Source organism: Sciurus carolinensis, chromosome 5, assembly GCF_902686445.1.
Source record: "Sciurus carolinensis chromosome 5, mSciCar1.2, whole genome shotgun sequence".
Taxonomy (NCBI): Eukaryota; Metazoa; Chordata; class Mammalia; order Rodentia; family Sciuridae; genus Sciurus; species Sciurus carolinensis.
Window position 1 is genome coordinate 90305492 of NC_062217.1, and position 22734 is coordinate 90328225.

A 22734-nucleotide genomic window follows, 5' to 3' on the forward strand; every position below is an offset into this window, starting at 1 on the left:
GTACCAATAAAAATGTAAAAAATAAAAATAAAAGAATTTTATTTATTCAGGTCTCCCATTTTACCAAGCAGATGATGAAGTTCCAGTATGAGTTGAGGAGGTATGCAAGAGACCAATGCTAATGATTTGATGATTGGTCATCAACAATGATTGCTCATCATCAATCATCCAACTAATGCATCAGTATTGGACATAAGGCTAGCCTGCTACAGAGAGAGAAGTAGTTAATGGGCAAAGAAACAATGAACAGGAAGTAAGATCTGGATTGGAGGTGCTGGTAAGGTAATAGGATTTTGATTTCAGGGCACTAGATGAAGTAGCCTGGGAAGACAGGAAGTAGTGGTGTAGATCAGAATGCAGCAAGAATTGCAGTTCTCAGATCTGACAAAGTGTAAGGTATGGAATGAGGGCAGTGAGTGAGACGTTGAGATAATGCAGAGTATACAAGTTTATGCTTCCTGGGCCCAAGAGGATGTTAGAAGGGTCATCTACCTGAATACTGAAATTTCCAAGAAGAAAGAGAGAATAGTGTTGGAGGAGTTAAAACGTTCTAAGCACTTCATAGATAAGGGGAGTATGTGCCATGTTAGGTCTTCTCCCCAGAACAGCACAGTGTAAAGTGTGTGGAGGGTGAATATCTGTGCAAGCTGAGGGCCTGACAAACTCAGTGTGAAATGGAATGAAGTATGGGGCTCTCTATTATTAGAGTGAGCTAGTTATGTGGTGTAAAATTGAGTCCCCCAGAGCACTGGTGCAATCATATTGAAAAGAAACCCTGCAAGCCAAGTACCAACATTTCCAAGTATCCCAAGTAGCTGAGACCAGGATTAAAGGGACTCAAGAGACATTTCCCCAGGTAGGAATGGGCAGAGCCCTGCTAAGGCAAAGCTGTGCACAAAGACGACGGCAGAAAGCAGCATTTCTTCAACGAAAACCCTGTTCCCAGGAGAAAAACGAGGCCATTCAAGCCGGGACTGTTTATCCTTGTTCTGATTCTGTCGGTCCCGGCAAAAGAGGGCAAGAGGGCTCAAAAAACACCAAGGAATCCTTCCCTGGCTCTGCCGTCTTTAAGGATTTCAATGGAATGAAAAGTCCACTCGGCGAATTGGGGGCTGTGGGGCCCAAGGCCTTCGAAGGGTACTGGCACGGTGACTCCGTGTACTGAAAGTACCCACTTTCGTCTTTCGCATCGCACCGTTGTCCTGACCTTCCGCTGGGACTCCAGCACGCGCAGCACTCTCCGCTCCGCATTTACACCGCTAGATTTGCTGTCCAGCAGTGCTTCGCCCTGCCTAGGGATTCTTGGGGAGCCAGGCGGGGCGCGGCGGGGCGGAGCTCCGCTAGGTGGAAAGAACTGAGCAGACAGCGTCTGCGCACATTCGGCCAATCACAAGCCTGCCTTCCGGCTTCTTCCTTTGAAATCATTCCCTCTGTAGGTCTCTTTCTTCGGTTTCTTGTTTCCCTCCCGGGAGCCCGCGGTAGTGCGAATTTCCGTTTCCGGTGGCGTCCATGCGGAGCTGAGGAGTTGCAGTTGTGAACCTGGTAACTGCCGCGGGCTCGGGTGGACGAGACGACCTTGGGGATAGTGAGTCGTGAGCGTGGTAAGTTTCTCCCGGCAGTCTGCTCCTAGGGAACGCTTCAAAACCAGACAGGCACATCTTGCACCTGAAATGTGCTCAGGTCGTTGGGGAGTGGCGGAGTGAATTTAGTCAAGAATCCCGGACCGGGAGGGAAGGTGACAGGGAGAGGTAGTTTCGTGGCAGGATCATTCCAGCACGTGAGCTAGATTTTATCCTGTACAAGTCTGGCAGTTAGAAATTGTCCGTCCAGCACATGAGGTTGGACGGCCATTAGAATGTTTTAGACGTTTTATTAAAATTTAAGTTTTCGTGTAAGTTAGGAAACTGTTGATTCAGTTGATATCTAGGCTTGAACTTTCCACTATGTTAACCACTAGCCGCATATAGCTACTTAAATTTAGAATTAAATTCATTAAAATTTAATTTTCCAGTTTCCCTAGGTACATTTGAAATTCTTAGTACCCGCGTGGCTAATGTTTTCGTATGGGAAAATACAGATAGAGAAAATACAAATAGAGAATATTTTCTTTATTACAGGAGTGTACACTGTACACTGCTGATGTTGATAGGACACTTAGATGAATAAAATGTAAGAAATATAAAAGTAGCCTTAGCAGAGATAACTTGTAATTTATGGCATAACAGAGAGAAGTAAAAGGAGGATGATATTAAGTAGTTTCTGCACTGAATAAATGCATCATCTCTTCATAAAGAAATAAGTGAAGTTTACTGCACACATGCACTCTTGCACCCCTCCTTCCCCTGATTGTAAAATACTTCCCCTACTTTCCCATACCATTCTATATAGGTTAGAGTTATTTGTAAGTTGATAAATACCCAATATGGAGTCTAAGGATCAGAAGAAACACAGAAAGAAACACAGTGGGCCCAAAGCTGAGAAGAAAAAGAAACGACATCTGCAGGATCTTCAACTTGGAGATGAAGAAGATGCTCGAAAGAGAAACCCCAAAGCTTTTGCAGTTCATTCTGCTGTGCGGATGGCTAGATCCTTTCACAGGTATGTTTAGCTGGATTCTGGTGGTTCCTCTGTTTATTTTTTTAGATGGTAGGAAATAATATTTGGCTTCCTGAGCTTTGAAGGACACCTGCATGCCATGTGAGTTTTATTAAAACTTGAGAAACCTTTCCCATAGAGGCAGCCTTGCCTCCAGCATCTGCCCACTGGTTGGTTATTTTTGCCAAAGAAAAAAGAATTTACAGAATTTAATTTATAATTCTTTCCCTAAGCTCTAAACAATCTGTGGTGTTAAGTGCATTTCCCCCCTAAAAATTTTTCATGTGATTCTAAAATTGTAACATTCAATAGCAAAGTAGGTTTATCTAGGGAGTCCTTACTGTATACCTAGTAGTTTATTTAAAACATTGTTTAATTGAATCTCTGAATAGCCAAGAATTATTTTTGTCCTTAATGAATAAGAAAACAGGCATTACCCTTCAATCACATAACCAGTAAATATGACAGTCAAATTGATCTCCAAAACCTCTGCTCTTGTTTGTTTTGACACACTGCCTTGGTGTTTATCTCTTTTCTTTTAAACTACTAAACTTAACTCTTTAAACAATGAGATTTAACATGTATTTAATTTTCAACTCACTTTAGTTTTGAATCATCCTGTTATGTCTTTACTGAAGAGCAGTTACTTTGCTTGGGGCAAGAAGTTAATAAGTTAACAATTAACAAGTTAATTGTTTCTATGTATTGTCCTCTTCATAAAATCTATACTTAACAGAGTTCTAACCTTTTATTATTTTGAAAGTGAATTAATTAATTATTTATTTTTACAAATAGGACTCAGGACTTAAAAACCAAAAAGCATCACATTCCAGTGGTTGATCGAACTCCACTAGAGCCACCACCAATAGTGGTTGTGGTGATGGGACCTCCAAAAGTTGGAAAGAGCACCTTGATACAATGCCTCATTCGGAATTTTACCAGGCAAAAGTTGACTGAAATTAGAGGCCCTGTGACGATTGTGTCAGGTAGGGTATGCTGCCACAGAGCTGGCATTGCAGATGTTGTCATCTGAGTGACATACATGTCTTTGTTGTTTTCTTGAGTAGAAATTGTTAAAGTAATATTGTCACATCATATTCTTTCCTTTTGTGCTTTTACTGAGTTGATTGTAGCTTCAGAAAAGGATAAGTTCCTAGAGATAATGATATATGTGTATACCCTACTCTGATTGCTCTGTTGGCTTTGCCATGTGTGTCTCTAGGAAAGGCTTAGCAGACTTGGACAAGCTGGTCAGGTCACTGTGGGCACATTCTTTTAAAAGGTAGTAAGTACCACTGTGCACCTTGCATACCCACTTTCTCTCTTAAGGCTACATTCTTGTGGAAGTGAGAAGAAATTTTCTCTTTATTCCTAGAAGACTTTGGAGTGATGGTGACCTTTCCAAATTTGAGGGGGAAATGAAACAAATTCCCCAAATGGCAATGGTAGAATCTGAAGTGTTTTGCAACAGTAATATGGTCAGGTCTTTTTTTAAATTGAGAATAATCATTGTACCATGAATTTTTCTGTTGCATTAGATTTGAGGATGTTTTAACTGCAGTGACCAAGTTAAAGACTTTGACTAAACAGCAGAATCAGTTATCATGAACTCTGTTCGGTCAGATTTTTACCTATTTGAGCACTTATTTATCTGGGTAGAATTGGTATTATTTTTAAATTAAATAGAGAACATAACAAGGAAATCAAGGTGGAATATATTTTATTTTGCCAGTTTTCTCACATAAAAATGTCCTTCTAGCACATTCTTGTAAATATATAATATATTAATACAACATATATATTTATGTTGTATTAATGGATCCATTTAAAACATGATAATTAGTTAATGAATATTACCCTGTCAGAATTTTTTAAAAGTAAAATGTTCATCTTTTTCCTTACAGGTAAAAAACGCAGACTCACCATTATTGAATGTGGGTGTGACATTAACATGATGATTGATCTGGCCAAAGTAGCAGATCTGGTAAGTTACTCAGGGGCAGCCTGGGTTTCTGATGAAGACTTACAAAAATGTCGTAGGCTATTTATGCCATGTTGAAAGGGAGAAGATTTTGTGATTATTAAATCAGTAGATATGATTGAATTGATACTATTAATTGTTATAATAAAAATGGCATGTGCCTGATTCAGTTATTCTAAGATCTAAAAGCAAACCACAGGATGGGGAAAACTATAAAAGCTCATTAGTGTATATGTAAAAGTGTGTGTGTGTGTGTGTGTGTGTGTGTGTGTTTACACACATAATAATATGTGCCATTTCGTGGATTCTTCCTAGGCACTGTGTTTGTTGTTTTCTATAAATTTAGCTTATATAACCCCTCATACTCCTTTGAAGTGAGTAGGCATTATCCATATTTTACATATAGTAAAATTGAGGCCCCCAAACAATTAAGTAGCTTGTATGAAAATTGGACTCTACTCTTAAGAATGTCAGAACTTCCGTTCTTTGTGATTATGGTAGTATAAGTACATGGATTGCTATCATGAAGTGGTCATAGTTTATTAATGGAAAATTTAGGCAGTACTAAGAATGTGGAAAACCAGCTTCTGTTGTATCTTGTAAATGACAGTGTTCATTATTTCTGATATTCTGTTAACTTTTTTTTTTTTTTCAGTTGTAGATGAACACAGTACCTTTATTTTATTTATTTATTTTTGTGTGGTGCTGAGGATCAAACCCAGTGCCTCACACTTGTCAGACAAGTGCTCTACCACTGAGCCACAATCCCAACCCCTGTGTTAACTCTTTTTTAAACTAGCATGGTAGGATGACATGACATGACAGTTAACTTTCTTTTTTTCTTCTAACTCTTTCCAGAGAATTGTTTGGTGACAAAGATACAGATTTTATCCTTTCGCCTAGGAAGACTCCTAAAATAATAAATACGAGTAATATAGATTTTTAAAACTGTGTCATTTTAATTTCAGAAAATTAAATAGCATTCACATTTTGAACAAATAATGCTACCAGTAGTAGAAATAAGTGTTTATTGTCAGCACCACAGTAGTTTAAATTTACTAAACCTTGTGTTTTGAAATGATTGAATTAGTACTTTCCTCCTAATTTTAAAAGCATGCCTATTAAGAAAGATGGTTTTTGTGTAAATCTTTTTAAGATTTTAAAAAGGAGCACATATTCGGTAAAATATTCAAAAGTGTACTGCAGGGTACAAACATGCACATTTTCTCTTTCTTGACTCTGTCTTTGGTATCTCAGCTCACCTCAGAAGAGTATCCTTCCAGATACATTTAAACACACATGCAACCCTTTATAAACACAAATCATAGTTTATTATACAAACCATTCTGTGCTTCACTGCTTAACATAATGTATCTTGGGTGTATATAATTAATAACTTTTATAGCTCAACCTTATTCTTTTTAATATACTACTTCTTTGCATGAATGTACCATAATTTAACCTGGTTTATGTTGATTGTTCTCTAGGTTGTCATAAAGCTTCCTAAGTCATGGAAAAGGCATACATAATACATGGATTTATGTACGAACATACATACGTGGGTATTGGGGGTATAATACAGACTTAGTTCACAAGTATGGCAGCTGAAGGGACTGTATGCTACAAGCAACTACTTGTCCATTGGTACACTGTGGTGTCAAATGGGATGTCAGGATATTCTACTGTTTGACATCCATCCCATCCATCTTTGCCTTATTCCACTGTCATTGGATAACTCTTCTTGTAGACTCTTGCCCGTGGTGTGCAGTGGCATGTGTGCTTACTCACAACACTTACTAGCCTGCCTTTGTGTGATTTGTGCCCACAATGGTGGACCTTGTGCATGCTAGCCACATACTATATCACTGAGCTACACCCCCACCTGTTTATGTTTTTTGATATTTTTAGTTAACTATAAAAAGGTGTCTTCAAAATCTAAAACTACATGTCTCCAGGAATTGATCTGAAATTCACTATTTATTTGAGGAGTCTTAAATTTTAGTAATAGATCTTGTTCATATTTTCTACATAGATTGCTATTCATCATAACTTTTCTATCTTGACTATAAACTGATAACCTTTTTGAAAAAAAAATGATTTCTGAGTAATTGAATGATACCAGTTAACATGCAAGATAGAGCTTTTCTACTTTATACCTCTTAGCACAAAAACAGGTTTTTTTTTTTTTCTGTGAGAAAATTGAAGCCGTTGATTATCACTTTGCCAATTTTTTGTATGTTAAAGACAAGTATTTGGCTTCCTTACAGAAAATTTCATTTCTTGATGTCATAGATTTTTATATAAGGGCCAAATTTGGCCTCAAGTTCTTTCTTATATATCTGGATTTTTGAGATGAAAATTTATGCTCTGGTGGGCATTGTCCAGTCAGAGGGTGGGGCTTTCACTGTTAGGGTGCTTTTTAAAGAGCCACTGAGTTGAGTCTAGTGCAGAAATCAGCACACTTCCCTGCAAAGGGCTAAGGAGTAAATATTCCATGCAGTTGCTAAGGCCACTACTTAACTCTGCAGTTGCAGTGCAAAAGCCACTGTAGAGATATGTAAATGAATTAATGTGGCTGTGGTCCAGTGATACTTTAGTTACATCAACAGGCGATGGACTGAATTTGACCTGTGGACCATGTTTTGCTGACCCCTGCTCTGTTTTGGTAGTTCCTTTGAGAAATTTTTTATTTTGTTTTTAGGTTCTGATGCTTATAGATGCCAGCTTTGGGTTTGAAATGGAAACATTTGAGTTTCTGAACATCTGTCAAGTACATGGCTTTCCTAAAATTATGGGAGTTCTTACTCACTTAGACTCCTTCAAGCATAATAAGCAACTGAAGAAGACAAAGAAGCGATTAAAACACAGATTCTGGACAGAAGTCTACCCGGTAGGAAGAGAAATTATTGAACTAATCCTTTTAAAATATAGTGGGACATTAATAAACATCTCTATAGGCTTGGCCTCCTGTATTTCCTTTATGCATCTTTTCTCAGTCCCTGGAATATTTTCCCTGAAGAGAATCTTTATTCTGGGCTCCTTATCATATTTCATTTGTCTCTCTTATCTGCCATACCAGACAGTATCTGGCTCTTTTGTGGGGTCATAATATGTTAAAGCACAGTACAAGTTTTCCCTAATGAAGAATCAGGGACTGCAACTCTTCTCTAACTCATCAGTTATAAAATCCTTTTTCTGCCTGGGATTCTCATTGTCCTATCCTTGCCATGCCCAGATTGATGCCATTGCTTGACTGCAGAACAGTCTGCATCTGCAAGTCCCTCACATGACAAGTCTTAAAGAAACCCAGGCAGACTCTGGAAGCGTCAGGACAATAGATTGCTAGTGGTCTCCCTTCGCAGAATTTCATCTTATTTAGGGCCTTTATTTTGGCACTGGGTTGACCAGAATTTAACTGAAATTTAATTTTCATGTTTTTTTTAATGTTTAGGGTGCCAAACTGTTCTACCTTTCTGGAATGGTACATGGAGAATATCAGAACCAAGAAATTCACAATCTAGGCCGTTTTATTACAGTTATGAAGTTTAGGCCTCTCACATGGCAAACTTCTCATCCTTATATCCTGGCAGACAGGTAAATATAAACTTTTTTTTTTTTCCCAGTCCATGTATTTTAAAGCTAAAAAGGCTAGGAAAACAAAATAAAACTGTGATAGTACTTAGTTTTACTTTTCTAGGATGGAAGATTTGACAAACCCTGAAGATATCCGAACAAACATCAAGTGTGACCGAAAGGTGTCCCTTTATGGTTATTTACGAGGAGCACACTTGAAAAACAAAAGCCAGATTCACATGCCAGGTATCCTCTTTCTTGTAAAACACTATATTGTAGAACTCTTGAAATGATCTCATTTCTCATGAAAATTGAAACATGTCCAAACAACTCAGCTACTTTGTCAGACTTTTAAAAAGTAATCCAGATATGTATCAGCTGGCAGAGGTATTAGTGGATGCTGGTGACATCTAACTAGAAAGGCACAGTTCTGTTGTTGAATAATGCCCTTTTCAGAATCATAAGCCTTAGATTGTGGGGCATTTTTGCTTTCAGTTGATACTGGTTGATTTCTAGTAACTGAAGTCACTTTGTGGGTTCTCTCTTCTAGGTGTAGGAGATTTTGCTGTGAGTGATGTCAGTTTCCTCCCAGATCCCTGTGCTCTTCCTGAACAACAAAAGAAGCGCTGTTTAAATGAAAAGGAGAAGCTGGTTTATGCACCTCTTTCTGGAGTTGGGGGTGTGCTGTATGACAAAGATGCTGTCTATGTCGACCTTGGAGGCAGTCATGGTTTTCAGTCATCAGTAAGAGGAGTCTTTGCTCTGAATTCTTGTCATCCGTCCAAAGCTACTTTTTTTTTTATCATAGAAATGTATTTTATTTTTATTTATTGAAGCTCTTCTCCTTATCCACACTTAGATAAAGGTCCAAATGTATATTTTAAATATGTAGAAGAACATTAGGCAGTTTCAGTGTATCAAGCAGAAAGAAGAATCCTGTCTTCCCATGTCTCCCTGACCATGGGCCAGTGTGGCACATTTTACAAACAAGTGTGTTTTTCATCTATTTTTGGCCTTTTTCTCTTTCAGAATGGTCTGGTTCTGTTTTTTGAGATTTTTAGTTTTGAAATGGGATTTTTGTTGGGTTAAAATAGTGCTTTCAGAAGCACTGAGACCTACGGTTTTCCTTGTTAACTATTTAGATGATATACTCCATGTACCTAGAAAATTTTTATGAAGATAGGAATTAAATTCACCTGTTACAGGAATTATCTTTATGCATAATGAAATTTTCAGCATCTATTTTTAGGATAATTTTGAGAAACTGATTAAAACTAGTGTGTCTTTCTAGATTCTTTTTACTTTCTTCAGTTACTCTTTCTTGGTGTCTTTGACAGGAGGAGGGAGGACACACCAGTGAACTGGTCCAAAGTCTCATCTCCACACATTCCACTATTGATGCCAAGATGGCTTCAAGCAGAGTCACACTTTTTTCTGATTCTAAACCTCTGGAGTCAGAGGAAATAGATAACCAAGGGTAAGTCTACTTTTTCTCTTTTTAATTAAAACAAATATATTATCTCTCATTCTGCCATCATAACACAGTTTTTATTTTGGTGGGATTCAATCCAGGCTGTTTTGTTTTGCTTTGTATGTGCTTGTGTTTTTCAGGGTTTTTTTTCACTTACATTATACCACATGGGAGTATTTTCTAAAAATCAGGGTTTAATTATCAACTGAAATAATCAGAATATTCATCAAATACCACAAAATCTTTCCTATAGTTTTCTTTTAGTTTCCTAGGAAACTCAAAGTCACTTGACTTTCTTCTGATGACCAAAATTCTAGAGCAGAATCAGGGAGCTTATTCATGTGCTATTCAGAGCCACACATTTTGTCTCCGAATGTTTTGCTTAATGTCTCTAAATAGAGGTACCCTAATGCTATGGCTTATGTGAACTGTCTTTAGACTGGAAAAGGAATTTATATACCTTCAAACATAGTGGGTATTTGCTAAAATTTGATTTTGTTATATTGATTTATGCCTATAATCAATTTGAAAGTGGTTGAGATGATCTAGTATATAATTTGTACTAATGTGCATAACTATTTAACATCTATTAGTACCTGACAAAGTGTTCACTAAAAAGATCATGGTTATTGTAATCAGTGTTGTACTTAACTGTTTTCATTTTTGTGTATTATTCTTGTCATCCTTGTCAATATGAATGCTATTTTTTAACATATAGTTATAATAAATGTAAATTTTTATTTCTACATCCTGAACATTTCCTTTTTATATAGTCTTCATATAGTCATCATTTTGTTTCTATTGGTGTATTTTTACTAACCTATTTATGGTGCAGTTTAAATTGGTGTTTTCATGTTTTTTTTTTAAGTTGTAAATGGACACAATGCCTTTATTCTATTTATTTACTTTTATGTGGTGCCAAGGATTGAACCCAGTGCCTCACATGCTAGGCAGACGATCAACCACTGAGCTACAACCCCAGCCCTCACAGTTTTATATGTAGCACTACATATATGTGTCATTTTTGTTTTATCCTGTTTTTAGTATGTTAATGATTCTGTACCATTTATAGCATTGGTGACTTGAAAATAGCATTTTCTTAATCTGTCATCCTTTTACATTTATTTGCTGTCATTCTTTAACAAAGAGCTTTTACTTCTTTCTTTCAGTGTCATTGTTGACCAGTAAACTTTTGTTTTTATTTCATGTGCTATTATTCCATTGCCATCATTATTCTTTCTGATGCCTCTGTTTTTATAGATTTGGTCACAGGAGCTTTCAGTCTGTGTCTGGTGTCCTTTTGGCACATCCCCATTAATCTTTGAGGATATCTTGCTTTCTGATACAAAAGATGATCTAGGCTTATTTTGTTCTCTTTGGGCCTGGAGTCAACTATTTCCCTGAAGAACATGTGTATCCAACTTGGGAATTAACCAGTCTTCCAAAGGATCTACTAAATGCTAACTTACCTTTTGAACATGTTTTCCAAAAATTATATGTTAAAACAATTTAATAGAATTTAATTTACATATATAATTATGTTATAATGCATAATATTATGTATATATATATATGTATATTGGTTTTAAAAGGTTCTCTATTCTTTCCATAAGTGCTTTACAAGTGTGTTGTTAGGGAACTGCATAAATTTATTAACTATTCCATTGTTTATCAAATAATTTTTTATGCTATGTCATCTTAAACTTTTCCTTGACATTTTATATTTCTTTGCATTTTTATTGGCTTTATTACCATTTCTAGATTAGTCAATTACTGTACAAGTTGTTATTTTGCATTTACTTGGTAATACAGGCTGTGGATGCCAAAAGAGGAAAAGCAAGTGGATGTGAAGACTGGTCGAGTGCGTCGGAAAGCTGTTTTTGGAGATAAGGAAGATGAGTCTGGAGATAGTGATGATGAAGATGATGAAATGTCTGAAAGTGACAGGTCAGAAAATGGCTCTAGTGATGATGAAACAGAAGAGGAGAAAGCACATACTGAAATGACTAAGTATATGACTATTAAGGGTGTCAAACGGCAGAAACTTGAGCAGGAGGAAGATAGTGAGGTGGATTTGCCAGCATTTGCTGATAGTGATGATGATCTTGAGAAGAGCTCAGGGGAAGAAGAGGAAGCAGAGGAAGCTGATGAAAGCAGTGAAGAAGACTCTTCTGCAGAAGGAGAAAGGGATGTTTTAGAATCGAAGGCTGCTGGAGAAGGTGGTGAAGCAAGACTGTTGCCATCTAATCATTGGAATGACCATCTGACTAAGGAAAAGTCTTCACCTATGAAAAAAGCAGCCCTCACCACTTCTGATTCTGGTCATTGCACAGCTGAAGAGGCCTTTGCATCTGAAGATGCATCTGAAGAAAGCTCCTTACTCAGTTCAGAGGAAGAAGACTCAGAAAATGGAGGGGATATTAGGGAAGAGCTTACAAAACCTTTGCAAGTGAGTAGTGGACAGAAGCTTAAGTCTGAAACTTAATTGATGAGACCAGTGATATTGAAGATTTACTTAAAGAGGAAGATGATTACAAGGAAGAAAATAACTATTCCATAGAAACTTCAGGTAAATAACTGTTCGATAGTAACTTCAAATATACTGACGTTTAATTCTTTTTTGAAAGTTGGCACTTGAAATGTTGCTATCAGTAGAATGTCTACATTTGGGGTCTACTGTTTGGAGATTTTGTCAGCTGTTTAAATGCTATGGGTTTTAGGATGAATTGTGAGCTGGAAGCAGCAAGGACAAGTATACAGGTGTAACTGAATGTTGGCATTGACCTTTTAGGTGCCCTCAAGTGGAAGGAAGACCTTTCCAGGAAGGCAGCAGAGGCCTTTCTGAGACAGCAACAAGCAACTCCAAACCTTCGAAAACTTATTTATGGGGCAGGTAAAGAACTCTGATTCAGAGCTACAATGTTGTAGTTTCTTAGATTATTTCTGAAGAAAAAATAAGGGAATTGGTCCGTAATTCTTGGCTGTCACATTTTACACTTGGCAGATGTTTTAATCATTACCTCATGAGAACCACAAACTGGTCATACAAAATAGATTTATGGGTTTGCCATACAAATTATGTTGGGAATACAGTCCATTTTTATCATTTTATACCCCCTATTTAAAAGTGCTTCATGAGAAGTTTTGTGTAGAATTTAATGCCAGGTAAGTATTTCTGCCAATAAATTTTTTTTTTTCCTTAGAGTGAGAATCCATGTAATGTATTCTATTCTTCCTTTTGCCTTTGTTCTTTGATTTTGTGTTTTATTTAACTTGTCCGAATGTTCTTTTTGGAAAAAAATAGTGCAGAAACAAACATAAAGTGGTGAGATTTATATTGTGCTTCCTGGTTGCTATGTGATTGGACATTGGTCTTGGAGCACTAAACTGGAGGGTTAGTGTTTACTGGGTTTGATTTAGATTTTGCTTAAGGACTTTTAGTTACTAGAAACTCAACATTCCTTCCAGAAACTCTTCCATAATAATTTAAAGCTCTGCCTTTAATTTCCCTTCTTTACCCCAACCCCCAGTATTCTCACTCCTCAGTGGTCTCTTTGCTGCTGTCTTGTAGGAGAGTAGAGTCCTCCATATATGGAGAGTGGTAGTCTCCTGGACTTTTCTTTCTTTGTGACTGACCTGCTCTTGGTGGCTGATTGACTCAGGGCCACCACCATACCTCCCACAGATAGGGATCCCCACACCCCTGACTTCCGAGATATGTGGCCTAACTGGTTGAAGATTCTGAGTCCTCTAGGGATGAAGTGTTTGTTCTCATCTTTTCCTCTTGGTGGTCTTTTTAGTAACACAGGATAATGAAGAAGAAGATGAAGATACCCAAGAAGAACTTGGAGGGTTGTTTCGTGTCAGACAGCCTGACAGAGGGTGTAAGCATAAGGCTGATTCTTTGGACTGTTCCAAATTTCTTGTGGAGGCACCCCATGATTGGGATTTAGAGGAGGTAAGGCTGAGTATTTATGTTTAATTTAGGAAAGAATTAGGAGTATTGGAGGTATAACTTGGTGGCAGATCACTTTAGACTAGCATGTGTGAGGCTCTAGTTTGATTCCTGACCACCCCTGCACACACACATATAATCAGTAAAACAAAACAAACTATAATGAAAGAATTGAGGAGTTGTTCTAGAAGAACATTATCTGATTTCAGTATAGCTTATCTGTTGTTGGTTTCTTTCTTTTATGAGTTAACAGGTCTTTTTTCAAATATTAGAGTGAATATTTTGTACATCCTGAGTGATTACATAAGTTCTGAGTTTTGTTAGTTTATGTTTGTCATAGTGAAAGGGAAAATGTTCAACTTACATTGTAATAGTAGCATTACTCTTTCTTCTGAAGCATTTCAGACAAATTTTTATACATTTGAAATATTTTGTGTCTAATGGGGAAATACTTAGTGTCCTGAGTTTATGTTTTCTGCTCTGTGACACTGATGAATGTTCTTCCCCCAGCTCACCTAATAGTATTCTTCTATACTGATTTATAGGAAACCCAGAGGAGAGAGCCTGATTAAGTGCATGCAGGAATGTGATGCAATCCACAAAGTGCAGAAAATGAGAAATTCTACATGTTCTACATGTCAGATATTTGGTTTCCCACAGCAAATAAAATGTAAGGAAAAAAAGAAATGGGAGGATGGAAGATTGTAGATTGAGAGATTTAAACAACAGATTAAAACAATACTAAAAAACAAATGAAACTATACTATGGTGTTTACTGATGCAAACTTTGAGGATAAAATTATGAAGAAAAGAAAATAATCACAAGTCTGGGTGTGGTTTCTTCCATGAAAGGAAGGAGACTATGACAGAGGGTGTCATACTGAAATTTATTCAGTTCTCAATTCGTCAAGACTTAATGTCATCTTAGTCTCCCCCTGACCCCCACCGCATTTTCTCTTGGAATGTTTCTTAGATCTTTCCAAGGCTTGGCTTCCTGTCATTCAGTTTGATTGTTGGGTTTTTGGTTTGTTTGTTTATTTGTTTATTTGGGTTTGTTTTTAATCAGTTTTTAGAATGATTCTCCAAAGGTGATTTTTTTTAGAAATTTAGTGTTATGAAGTCATGGGGTTAGAGTTGGTGTGCTTCATTCTATTGTACCTGTTACCTTTACTCATGCTCAGACTTTTAACTTTTAATTAAATAAAAGTTTAAGCTTAATTAAGTTTAGTTTAAATAATCACCTAATTTGTAGTTATAGACAAAGCATCTATGAATTTGATAGTATTTAGTGTGATTTGCTTGAATGTCTCACCTCAGAGAGACCTGATTACTCTCATATTACCTAATGTATATCATTGTATAACACTGAATGAAATTTTGTTTAACCAGTTTTTAATGGTAAAATGTAATAGAGAAAATCATGTAAAAACAATTGTTTAACAGTGAGTTCTTAGAAATACTCCTGTGGCCACCACTAGGCTCAAGAAATCAAGCTTTGCTGCTCTTCAGCAGCACTCACTACATGTGACCATGCCTGTCATAGTCTTCTTCCTTTTGTGGAAGGAATCACATCCAGACTCACGATTATGTCCTTTTCTAAACAGTTTCATCCTCAAAGTTTGCATCAGTAAACACTATAGTATAGTTTCATTTGGTTTTTAGTATTGTTTTTATCTGTCATTTAACTCTCTTAATCTACAATCCTCCCTCCTCCCATCTCTTTTTCTTCCTTACATTTTATTTACTGAAGAAACCATGTATTGATATGTAAAATTTCTGATATTCTGGATTTCGTAGATTGTATTGCATCCCTGTGTGCCCTTAATCATAAGGCTCTCTCCTCTAGGTTTCCTCTAAATCAGTACAGAGGAATACTAGTAAAACTTTCTGTCATTATGGAAATTTTCTGTGCATTACCTGTCCAGTGTGTCTACTGTGGCTCTCTAGCACTTTAAATATGACTACTGAGTTAGAAGAACTACATTTTTGTATTCATTCTCTTTTTTCTTCTTATTTTTTCTTTTGCACCGTTGGAGATTGAACCCACGGCCTTATATATCAGGTCAGGTGTTCTGCTACTGAGCTACATTCCCCAACCCTTTTAATTAAAAGATTAAATGTAATTAAAAGCTGAGTTTAAATAGCCACATGGATGTAGCTACCTTATAGATAAAACATCTAGAAATTTGACAGAATTTAAGTTTTTATGTTTTGGTAGCCCCATTTCCTACATGGTAATGTTTTTTCATTAGAAGGCAGTCTGGCTAACTTTTTTTCTGATGTTAGCAGCTCAGTGCCTAGGACCATTAATTTCCTAAAGCTGTGAAGTGGAGATTCAGTTATTTCTCTTTATTATCTGGAATGCTTATATAAAGAAAGACTTACTCCCACCTACTGTTGGGTTTCCTGTTTCTAAAATTTTTTTTTTTTTCTTGTTGTTACTTCTTCTTGTTTTTTCTTTTAATCAGTTTTTAGAATGATTCTCCAAATGTGACTTTTTTTTTTTTTTTTTTTTTTCTTGGTAATGGAGATTGACCCGGGGCATTTTACCACTGAGCTACATCCCCAATCCTTTTATTTTTTGTTTTGAGACAGCTGAAGGTGGCCGTGAACTTGAGATCCTTCTGCCTTAGCCTCCAAGTCATTGGGATTTCAGCCATGCACTACTGTGCCTGGCAACTTTTTTTTTTTTTCCAATATTAATAAGTCATGGATTTAAATATAGTTGGTGTGCTTCATTGCGTATTGATGCTCATACTTATATCCTTTGTGACCCCTGGGAGACTCTTCTTGTTGGCCTTATGTTTGACATGATCTTTGCCCTCTGATGTGATAAAATGTCCAGTGTCTTGTTTTTTTCTGATGCTAGATGTGGAATCAACCTTTAGAAGTGCTGATTTATTTTAGTGGAAAATGGTATTTTAACACACAATCTGAGCATAAGAATGCTTATTGCTATGAGTTGGTCATTATTTCAGGGTCTTCTCAGTGACTAGAGCTAGAATCATACAGATTATTTTTGGTTCATTTTAGAACTACATCTTATGTCTGTATCCATTTTTCCACTGGAGAATTATCCCCTGACTGAACCTAAAGATGATGAAATTTTACAGATCACATCATTAGTCATTTGATTTATTCCTTTTTGCACACAAAACAATGTCAGGATAGTATTACAATTAATATTAATATGATTATAGAAAAATATTTCCCGTTTGCATGCCCACCAGCAATGTTTGTAATCACATCATTACCAATGCTTTCATTATCTATGGTTTTGAGTATAGCCATCCTAGCAGGTGCAAAGTGGTATCTCATTGTGGTATTGATTTGCATTTCCCTGAATGCTAATTAGGTCAAACCTCATTTCAAGTGCATATTGGCCATTTGTGTATATACTTTGAAGAAATAAACTGTTATTTATTTATTTTTTGGTACTGGGGATTGAACCCAAAGGTACTCAACCACTAAGCCTCATTCCTTCTCTCTCTCTGCTCCCTTTATTGAATAAACTTTCTTGAGACAGGTTTTCTCTAAGTTGCCTATGGCCTTATTAAATTGAGGAGGCTGACTTTGCACTTGCAGTCCTCCTGCCTCGGTCTCCTGAGCCACTGGGATTCCAGGTGTGCACCACTGTGACTGACTTGTTTGTATTTTTTGCCTATTGTTAATATTAGGTTGTTTATTGAAAGAATTGTTTATATATTCTGAATACCAGTCCTTTATCAGATACATGATTTGCAAATATTTTCTCCCATTCTATAAGAATTATGTTTTTAGACACACAAAATAGCTTTGTATTAACAAATAGGAAGACCAACTTTGTAAAATGCTGTCTCGCTGCATTACCTTAGAAACATTATTACACTTTGAAAATTAAAACTATAAATATCGGTTGCTTGTGAGGTCAGTGGACTAATGGTACTTGCCCTGTCTGCTGCTTAATGTTGTGACCTTTATGTTTTACTTCTGTGGTTATTCTGTCAAGTATTCTTACAGGCCCACCTATAGTGAGAATATCCATGAAAGTACCTTTAAGAAGTAAAGGGAAGTTGTTGCCTACTGTTTCTCAACAGCAGTTGTTTTGTTGAGTGATTAGGACACATCAACTAAGTGCTGTCTTTTCTGTGTAAGGTTATGAACAGTATCAAAGATTGCTTTGTGACTGGGAAGTGGGAAGAGGATAAAGATGCAGCCAAAATATTAGCAGATGATGGTAAGTAAGGGCTACATTCTTTTTTTTAATAAATTATAGTTCAGTTGAAAATGATAGTTGGGAATGCATTGGGGAGCTCTCCCAGAAGTTTTGGGTAATACCCTGGTTTCTCCTTTCATGATGATTTCATTTTCTCCCCTTGGGTAATCAGTTTGTTAGTTGTGGACCATAAAGAAAAGTGAAGAACTTTATCAATTTCATTAAAAGTAGATTTTTGTGTATGAAATACATAACATTTATATTTGTCTTTTGATCTTTTGGGAAATTAGAATAAAAAGTACTTATCAGTACCATACTAGAATTCCACTAACAATAAAAAAAAAAACTTTGTAATCTTCTGAGATGTTTCCTTCTAGACGTTTAAGATTGTGTGTGTGTGAATAAACCTTAATTACAAGTATACTTAATAAGTTTTACCATGAAATGTTTTCAAAGGTTTCATTTTTTTGATATAAATATGATACTGTAATTCAAGTCAATTCTGTTGACATTTAGCAGTTTTGTACTTTGTCCATACTATAAAGAACTCTGCACTGGGCGATCTTCAAATTAACTCTTGGCTCATGTTTTCATTTTCATAAGACAGATTCATAAGTGTTAGAATAGAGTTATTTTAATGGATCATGGTTAAAAAATGTTTTTTCAGAAAGTCATTCTTATTTATAAGCCTGAGCAGTATATCTTAGTAGTTATTTTACTGCTTTCATTCAGCACCAAATAATGTCTATAAAAAAATTTTGTGGGCTGGGGAGATAGCTCAGCTGGTAGAATGCTTGCCTCACAAGCACAAGGCCCTGAGTTCAATCCCCAGTACCGCAATAAAAAAAAAATATTTTGTTCAATTTGGCTTTTAAATTTTTAACTAGCATTTCTTTGATTATTCACAAGTAAGCATTTTTATTTACAGTGGATTGACTGTGGTATTTCTTAATTGCTTGTTGGTGTCCTTGGACCATTTTTCTGATGAGTTGTTTATATTTTTACTGATTTATAAGATTTTTCTCTAAAGATTTTCTCTCTGAAGGACATTTGTCCTTCACTTATTTCAAAATATTTTTTTTTTTGTCATTTATTTTAAAAATTTTGTTTAATGTTACAGTAAACTTGTTTCAAGAGATTATGGAGGGGCTGGGGAGATAGCTCAGTCGGTAGAGTGCTTGCCTTGTAAGCACAAGGCCCTGGGTTCGATCCCCAGCATCAAAAAAAAAAGAGATTATGGAGTTAGATCTATTAATTTTTTGGGAGGGGAATTATCTTCATTAGCCAGTTAAGTCCCAAGTTTTGAATTCTATGAATATTTCAGTAAAATTGACAGGTGTGTTAGGTTGGAAATCATAATCTAGAACTTATATATATTATAATATTAGTATAATTAATATTATTATATAACTACATATAGAATCTTTTTATGTCATTATGTATTATATAAAATGATGTATATAAGTTTTTAGCGTGTGTTCTACATGGAGACAATGGAACAAAATGAGTTGTTATCAAAATAAATTCCTTTCGTATTACTGCACTAAAAAAGGTAAAAAAGATTGGTAATCCAAAATGACAGTGCTTTCAAATTTGTAGTACATTTCAGGAAAAGGTTGCCAAATGGCAATCTCAACATAGGCCACCAGGCAACCTGGGGCCATCAGAGGCCAGATGCAGTATCATTTGTCCCTCCTCTGAAAGCTGTAGTTGGACACAGTTCCTTTGAACACAGGGCACCAGGGAGCATAACAGAATCATGGTCAGATTTTTATTCACACTGATCAGAGGTCCTTGCCTTGAGGAATTTAGCAAAACAGCTCAAGCTAATTATTTCCAGATCTTTGGAAAGAACCCTCCTCGTACAATTACTGAAGCACTTAAATCTTATATGACTGATCCTAGAATTGGATTTTATAGTTGCATTTTGTACATTTAACTGGAACTCAGATAAAGATCAACTTCAATTTTATTTGCAGATCATGATTTTCTATTACTGTTGGGAATCACATGGTTCATGATGTATTCTTAAAGTCTGTGTGAGTGTATATCTTAGGTCATTTTTCAGGCAGTCTTCTGTTTTATTGATCTCTTTATTCTCATGTTTCTATTTTTCTCTCTTGAACATCTTTATTATATTAATGTTGTTGAGTATCTCTTGTGTGCTTACTAGCCATTTGAATATCTTATTTTGTGAGATGTCCCCTCAAGTCTTTTTCTTTTTCATCTCCATAACAGTTAGCATGATTAAATTAAATTAGCATGATTAAAAACATTTTCTTGAATAACAGTTTCTAACATGAAAGAATATCAGTGGCTATACCTTATAACCAATATTTGAAATTGAATGGACAGTTTATCACCAGTCTTCTTTTTATTATAAATAATCCATTTATTGGCTCCATGAAGTCATGACTATTTCTTTGTCTGGGAATGAGTCCCAACTGCAATTAAATATAAAAAAAAAAAAAAATCTTCCCTCATAACTGGAATAAGACCTGCATTGAAGTACAGCTCTGAGTAAAGAGTTGAAAAAATCCAGAGTTGGGTTTTTGTTTTTTAAAAACATGCCTTTTACAGACTACAAAGAAATAATTAATATTTTGGCTTTTTAAATTCCCACATGTTTAGAATGACAGTTCCCAAAGGTCCTCCTGTCACATAATTGTGAACGTTCTTCTGGAGGGTAGATCCTGGGGTGGACCCTGAAGACTTTGGCCTCCACGGTCTGTATTGGTTTGAGAAAGGGACATCATCATCCAGAACATAGTAGTCATTATACATGTCACCTTTGCACACATATGGCAGTCTGGTGAAATCTTCAAAAGCTGACAAAACCAGCTTTTCTGAATACCTCAGGCAGGCTATTCACTTGTTCTTCCCAGTTGTCCCTTGATTTCCAGAATTTCTGATGATTTCTCTCACTTGCCACTGTTCTTCACATAGAAATGAAAGGGCAGGACCAGGGCAAGGATGACTCTGCCTCTAGTTGGCTCCAAGACACTTTTGATATCTTTTAACAAAGTGAAGGGCTGATCACAGCAGTCCCAACAAATTCAAGCAGCTGACGACTTCATACTGGAACCCTGTATTCTGCCATTCCTTGATTCTAAGCACTCTGTTTCTTCTTCTGAAACTACCATATCATAGTTTCAGAGTTCAGTGGCATAGATTTCTTCAAAATGAGGGCTCATGATTTTTGTGACTTCTCCCTCTCCAGCACCTAAATCAAGAAGTCTGGGTTTTCCAGTCTGGATTAGCTTTAAGCAGTCTCTAAAACTGATCTGGTGAGAATACAAACATTGAACTTCTTCCTAGCAACCCACTGATAGATGTTCTAGACATAAACAGGCTAAAAACAGATGACACAAAAGAATGACATAATTGAATAAATACCCAGCCTGATTTCTTAATGCTATTGGGAAATCTGTGTTCCTTGATCAAGGTTACTGAACAGACAGCCTTAAGTGATTCACATAATTTCTCTCTGTTGCACACATACCACTCACTGGTGGTTTTCCTTTCTGCTGCCCATGGCCTCCCCCAGCCTGGGCCAATCATCATGTTCACATACTGGGGGCAGGTGAGTGGGCTTCACAGTGTCCAAATCTTCCATGCCAGCCACACGGGCACTAGACCAGCCCACCAAAAGTCTCATCAGGGGCTGCGCTTGCTCGCTTAGATCATCACTGGCACTGGGATGAGGAGGAAGAAGTGCATGTACCACAGTGCATGTCAACTTTTTTCTTTTTCTTTTTTTTTTTTAAATATTATTAAGTCATGGATTTAAATATAGTTGGCATACTTCATTCTTTATTGATGCTCACACTTATACCCTTTGTGACCCATAGGAGACTCTTCATGTTGGCTTTACATTTGATATGATCTGAGTTGATTTTTTTTCCCCTTATTTTCCTGTTTTCAGTTTTGTTGATGTCTGCTCTTAACCTTGTTATTCTGTTCTGCTTGTTTTAAGTTTATTTTGCTTTATAATTTTCAATTTTATTAAACTGGTTTGAAACTTGTCTCATTTTAAAAATTTAATTAGTAAAAATTCATTGTATGCTAATGTGTATTAATGGGTTCACTGTGGTATTTCCACACATGCATATGTTGTGCTTTGATATGCCCACTCTCCCTTCTCTGCATCCACCTCTGCCTTCCCTTTGATCTCCCTTCCAGTGCCTAACAGGCCCTTTTCTTTGTTTTTTCTTTTTTTTAGTTTCCACCTTTGACAAAATATATGCAGTATTTTTCTCTGTCAGGCTTATTTTGCTTAACATGGTGTCTTATAGTTCTATTTTTCTGTGAGTGATAGGATTTTTTTCTTTGTAGCTCAGTAATACTCTATTTTGTGTGTGTGTGTGTGTGTATGTATGTGTATATATATGTATGCATATACACACCATATTTTCTTTATTCATTCATCTTCTGACAGGCATCTAGGCTGATTCCATGCCTTGGCTATTATAAATTGTGCAACAGTAAACATAGGTAAGGAAGTATCTCTTATATGCTGACATCATTTCCTTCAGATATATGTAGGGCTGGTATAGCATGATCATATGGTAGTTCTCTTTTTAGCTTTTTGAGGAAACTATATTAACTTACATTCCCACCAACAGTAACATCCTTGCCATCATTTGTCTTTGTTTATTTGCTCTTTTCAATAGCTTTTTTTTTTTTTTTTTTTTTTTGGTACCAGGGATTAAGTCTGGGGTGCTTAACCACTGATCCATATCCCCAGCCCTTTTTATTTTTTATTTTGAGACAGAGTCTCAGTAAGTTGCTTAGGGCCTCATTAAATTGCCGAGGCTGACTTCAAACCTGTGATCCTCCTCCCTCAGCCTCCTGAGCCACTGGAATTACAGGCATGTACCACGGTGCCTGGATTAGTATAGTTTTGATTTGCATTTCCCTGATGGCTAAATATGTTGGCCTTTTTTTTGTTGTTGTTCTTGTTT

General features: G+C 36.3%; 1 protein-coding gene and 1 pseudogene across 1 annotated transcript in view; one reads left to right on the forward strand and one right to left on the reverse strand.

Moving 5' to 3' along the window:
* Positions 1-1499: 1499 nt before the first annotated feature.
* Bms1 (BMS1 ribosome biogenesis factor) overlaps positions 1500-22734 on the forward strand; it is a 61397-nt gene continuing 40162 nt past the window's right edge. Inside the window, 14 exon segments of the mRNA XM_047553686.1 lie at positions 1500-1601; positions 2389-2598; positions 3391-3581; positions 4500-4579; positions 7278-7466; positions 8028-8170; positions 8274-8395; positions 8700-8893; positions 9487-9626; positions 11433-12094; positions 12097-12189; positions 12412-12513; positions 13421-13578; positions 17710-17791. Coding sequence (XP_047409642.1) covers positions 2423-2598; positions 3391-3581; positions 4500-4579; positions 7278-7466; positions 8028-8170; positions 8274-8395; positions 8700-8893; positions 9487-9626; positions 11433-12094; positions 12097-12189; positions 12412-12513; positions 13421-13578; positions 17710-17791 — 2332 coding nt within the window. The 5' untranslated portion in view covers positions 1500-1601; positions 2389-2422.
* LOC124984782 (protein-L-histidine N-pros-methyltransferase-like) lies at positions 20366-21428 on the reverse strand (annotated as a pseudogene).